Raw genomic sequence first — 5,570 nt, 5'->3', positions numbered from 1 at the left:
GAGGAAAAAGTTCAAGACATCAATACATGAATTAAAAGAAGACAAGAGAGAAGGTCAATTTTCCAATTACATTATACTACCTTTGGCATTAATAATAAGTAGCTGGAACATGGAGAAAAACAGACATGAAAATATTACCACATAGTATCAAAAGACAATCTAAAAGTAACCTGACTTCAAGTAGTCTCTTCTTATTTGATTAAAATAAATACAATGTACAGGCACATTCTATGGACTCAAAGCACATGTTACAAATATATCTATAATATATGATCTATGTCTGACTGATTCTTAAGACATTTAAAATATTATATAATATCATAAGTCAAAATGCCATATGCTTTCATTTTATTGTTAAACAGACTATAGCAGGCGTCCTTAAACTACAGCCCAGGGACCACATGTGTTCCGCCTAGGACATTTATCCAGCCCGCCGGGTGTTTTTGCCGCCTCTGCCTGTCCTGCTTAGCAGCAGGCTCATCCCGGGCCCGCAGTCCGGCCCTCCAACAGTCTAAGGGACAGTGAACTGGCCCCCTGTTTAAAAAGTTTGAGGACCCCTGGACTACAGCCTTCATCCCAAAGTTTCTGTTAATATAAGCTTCCAGTTTTTAAAGGAATAAGCATTATGTAATCTATTGCTTCAACCAAAAATATAATTAAACAAATGCTACTGGATAGAGAAGGTGATATCAATTAAGAAAAATATGATCTTTATATTACAAAGAAACCAATGAAGACCATTTGTACCTGTAATGCATTTCGGTCTCTCATGGCTATTTCAAATGATGTAATTACCACAGGATGAATCTGCAGAGTCCCATGTCGTTTGTGAATATTCCTTACCAATTTTCGACGTTCCTCCTGAGTTCCATGATATAACATAGTAGGGATCTAAAAAATTTTATATTGATTTATAACTAACTTTTATAACAAAATATAAGTATTGGTGATATATGAAGTATATCATTTTTTCAGAGAAAAAGAAACTTTAGTTCTATGTTTCTGTATCAAATTTTATTAATAATTAGTCAAGCAATTCTAACAAATCATTGGACTACTGTGGGAAAAAACTGGGAAAAATACCATAAAAATAAGTAAGAGATAGGATGTGAAACTATTTCTGGAATATGTAATTCTTAAAAGGCAAATATGTGGAGAAGATAAATAACATCCATGGGGAAAATGTAACATTTAAGAATAAGCAGAATTTAAAAAGAAAAATTCTATGTAAGTCTGTCTCAGGTAAATCAAAATGTCCAATGCAGAAAATCATTTAGGAACATTTAAAGGAAGATGACCAAGATCATTAATACCCCTTCTATATAGATTTAAAGTAGGGTACTGCTTATACTGAATAAATTAAGGTAGATAGAGTATTTATACAGAATATAATTATATAACAAAGTCTAAAATTTAATTTCTACAACAATAAAAGAATAAAACATGTAACATGATATTCTTAACATAAGGAAACATCTTACTTCTGGTGTAAATCTTTTGAACTCAGCCATCCAGTTAGGAAGTGTAGACAGAGGACCACACACAAGAAAAGGTCCAGGTACTCCTCTCTGAATCATCAATGCAATTGTAGCAATGCACTGAACTGTCTTTCCCAATCCCATTTCATCTGCTAAAATGCCATTAATTCCATTTTCCCAAAGCATCTAGACAAAATAATGTATACTACATTTAAATTCCAATATAAATACATACTGAGTTTATTGCAATGGTTTATTTCTCATTAAAATCATACTCAAAGACGACAATTAGGATAAGACTAACTTATTCGCACCATAAATTATAACAAGACTTGTGGCAAGTATTTATCAAACCCATGTAAGTATTGGAAGCTTTTAACAAAATAACTTTCTTTTTTTGAGACAGAGTCTCACTTTGTTGCCCCCCCATAGAGTGCCATGGCGACACAGCTCACAGCAACCTCAAACTCTTGGGCTCAAAGGATTCTTCTCATCTCAGTCTCCAAGTAGCTGTGACTACAGGGACCTGCCACAACACCTGGCAATTTTTAGAGACAAGGTCTCACTCTGGCTCAGGCTGGTCTTGAACTTGTAAGCTCAGGCAATCCACCTGCCTCGGCCTCCCAAAGTGCTAGGATTGGGCCCCCACAAGCATAAGCCACTGTGCTGAGCAAGGTAACTTTCAATTCTAAAAATTACTCAGGGTAAATAAAAATCAGAAAATAAGCATATATACACAAACGTTTTATGTGTAATAATGAAACATAAAATGAACAACTCAAACTGTAGTACATTGCACTATTAGGGTATTATAGAAATGAACTAATATCTTGTATTAAAAATAACAATTCATTACCCTAAGCCACTCCATGCCTTCTACTTGGTACCACCGCATCACTCCTCCTGTGAAGTGCTTTGGCTGTTGAAAGGGTACTGGCTGTCCGTTACATTTCCGAACTGGGTCAAAAAAGAATTTAGTATTCTGCCTAACAGTTTGAGATACTCTATCTTTAATTATACTGTTTGAGTCTTTATTTTTCTGAAGATCTTCCACACAGAGACTAGTAGAGGAGGAGTTTTCATGCTGTAAAGAAAAAAGTTAAATTAGATGTTTGGTACAAAATACCAATGTATATACCCACACACACGTTTACTAGAAAATATATACTCACCATCACTATGGAGAACTAAGACCATCCAGTTCAGGATTAAAAACCCGGCAACATCTCCATTCCCCTATTAAAGCAAATCCATTTCAAAATGAAAATAACATGCCCAGCTCAGGGGCTTACACCTATAATCCCAGCACTCCGGGAAGCAGAGATGGGTGGATTATCTGAGCTCACAGGTTCAAGACCAGCCTGAGGCAAAGCAAGACCCCACCTCTACAGGTGTGGCAGGCACCTGTAATCCCAGCTACTGGGGAGGCTAAGGCAAGAGAATTCCTTGAGCCCAGGAATTAGAGGTTGCTATGAGCTACAATTCCACTACACTCTACCAAGGGCAACAAAGTAAGACCGTGTCTCAAAAAAAAAATAAAAAATAAAAAAAATGAAAATAGCAACACACTTCTTAGAATAACCCTTGCAGACTAAAATCATCCCCAGGCACATAGTTTGGAAATGACCATTAGAAGTGCACTTCTCAACCAGGCATGGTAGCTCACACCTATAATCCTAGCACTCTGGGAGGCCAAGGAGGGGGTGGATTGCTTGAGCTCATGAATTTGAGACCAGCCTGAGCAAAATGCAAGACCCTATCTCTTCTAAAAATAGAAAAACTGAGGCAAGAGGATCACTTGAGCTCAAGTTGGAGGATGCTGCGAGATATGACGCCACAGCACTCTACCCAGGACTACAGCTTGAGACTGTCTCAAAAAAATAAATAAATAATTGTACTTCTCAAATCTCTAATATTCTCCTCCTCAAGAACTTATTAAACTATTTTAATAATTTCCTCTGCCCAAAGCAAGCATATCTACCAAGAAAAAAAATTTTTCCTTTCAGTGAATATAAAATCATATATTTTCATCGAAGTAATTACTTTCAGTGCAAGAAAGGGGGACTGAGTACCAACTCAGACCACTGGGAGACTTTACTGGTTCTAGATGTGTGTAACTCTAGTTTAAGAATGTGCAAACTGGGCCTAGTGCAGTGGTGCATACCTATAGTACCAAATACTTAGAAGGCTGAGACAGGAGGATTCCTTGAGCTCAGCAGTTTGAGACAAGCCTAAGCAAGAGTGAAACTCCATTTCTACTAAAAACAGAAAAATTAACCAGGCTTTGTGGCAGGCACCTGTCGTCCCAGCTATTCAGGAACTGAGGCAGGAGGTTCCCTTAAACCAAGGAGGTGCTGGGGTTGGGGTGAACTAGGTGGATGCCTTTGCACTCTAAGCCTAAAGAACAGAGTGAGACTCTGTCTCCAAAAACAAAAATAAAACCTGACAGAAAATACAGTACAGAATAAGAACTTACTCATTATCACCAATAAAAAGATAAGTAAACCAATAAATAAAATGGGCAAAAGATATGAAAAGTTACCTTAACAAAATAAAAATAAAACACATGAACCATTAAGAATATAATAATACAGCCTATATCCCTAGTAATTCAAAAAATATAACATAAAACCACAGAAGATATCATTTCTCATTGTGTTTAAAATGACTAACAACATCCTACAATGGAATTTTCATATTCTGCTGATGAGAGAATAGTGTTTTTACTTTGGGACAAGATTACCAGCCAGCATAGTGCCTCATGCCTATTACCCTGGCACTCTAGGAGGCCAAGGGAGGTGGACTGCTTCAGCTCATGAGTTCAAGATCAGCATGAGCAAGAGCAAGACCCATCTCTACTAAAAATAGAAAAAAACTAGCCAGGTGTTATGGTGGGTGCCTATAAACCCAGCTACTTAGAAGGCTGAGGCAAAAGAATTACTCGAGCCCAGGAGTTTGAAATTGCTATGAGCTATGACCCCATGGCACTCTACTCAGGACACAGAGTAAGACTTTGTCTCAAAGAAAAACTGAAATAAAATAAAATAAATTACCATGTGACCCAACAATTCCATTCCCAGATATATAGGTAAAAAAATACAAACCATATCCACACAGGCTTATATGCAAATGTTAGTAATAGCCTTACTCCTAAATATCAAACTGGAAACAATCCAAAAATGCCCATCAATAAGAGGATGAATAAAGAAAATTATAATTTTCTTTTGCTTTTTTTTTTGTTTTTTTTGGAGACAGAGTCTCACTATGTTATCTTCCATAGAGTGCTACAACATCATAGCTCATAGCAACCTCAAATTCTTGGGCTTAAGCAATTCTCTTATCTCGGCTTCCCAAGTAGTTGGGACTACAGGCACCCGCCACAATGCCCAGCTATTTTTCTTTTTTGGGGGGAGGGGGATTGCAATTGTCATTGTTGTTCAGCTGGCCCAGGTCGGGTTCGAACCCACCAGCCTCAATGTATGTGGCTGGCGCCAAAATATAATTTTCATTCAGCCGGGCATTGTGGCAGGCACCTATAGTCCCAGCTACTCGGGAGGCTGAAGCAAGAAAATCACCTAAGCCCAGGAGTTGGAGGTTGCTGTGAGCTGTGTGACGACGCCACGGCACTCTACCAAGGGTGATAAAGTGAGACTCTGTCTCTACAAAAAAAAGAATATTACTCTGGGGCAGTGCCTGTGGCTCAACAAGTAGGATACCAGCCCCATGTACCAGGGATGGCAAATTTGAACCTGGCCCTGCCCCAAAGAAAAGAATATTACTTTGCAGGGCTGCACCTGTGCCTCAGTGGGTGGGGTGCCGGTCCCAGATACCATGGGTAGCAGATTCAGAACCAGTCCCAGCCATACTGCAACAACAACAAAAAAAGCCGGGTGTTGTGGTAGAAACCTATAGTCCCAGCTACTTGGGAGGCTGAGGCAAGAGAATCTCCTAAGCCTACGAGTTAGAGGTTGCTGTGAGCTATGTGCCACTACGGCACTCTACTTAGGGTGATGAAGTGAGACTCTGTCTCTACCAAAAAAAAAAAAAAGAATACTACTCTGCAATAAAAAGAAAACAACTGGCTCGGCGCCT

At 38.5% G+C, this 5,570-nt stretch overlaps 1 protein-coding gene across 1 annotated transcript in view; it reads right to left on the bottom strand.

Moving 5' to 3' along the window:
- The window catches only part of HELLS (helicase, lymphoid specific), a 56,920-nt gene that overhangs the window by 27,484 nt on the left and 23,866 nt on the right, over positions 1-5,570 (bottom strand). Inside the window, exons 8-10 of the mRNA XM_003783720.3 lie at positions 2,335-2,562; positions 1,482-1,664; positions 748-891 (exon numbers count right to left, since the gene is read on the bottom strand). Of these exons, the coding sequence (XP_003783768.2) occupies positions 748-891; positions 1,482-1,664; positions 2,335-2,562 (555 nt within the window). The remainder of the gene's footprint in view (positions 1-747; positions 892-1,481; positions 1,665-2,334; positions 2,563-5,570) is intronic.

Source organism: Otolemur garnettii, unplaced genomic scaffold, assembly GCF_000181295.1.
Source record: "Otolemur garnettii isolate 467f Iridium unplaced genomic scaffold, OtoGar3 scaffold00008, whole genome shotgun sequence".
Taxonomy (NCBI): domain Eukaryota; kingdom Metazoa; phylum Chordata; class Mammalia; order Primates; family Galagidae; genus Otolemur; species Otolemur garnettii.
The sequence above is the reverse complement of the archived record's forward strand: the minus strand, read 5'-3'. Positions and strand labels throughout refer to the sequence as shown.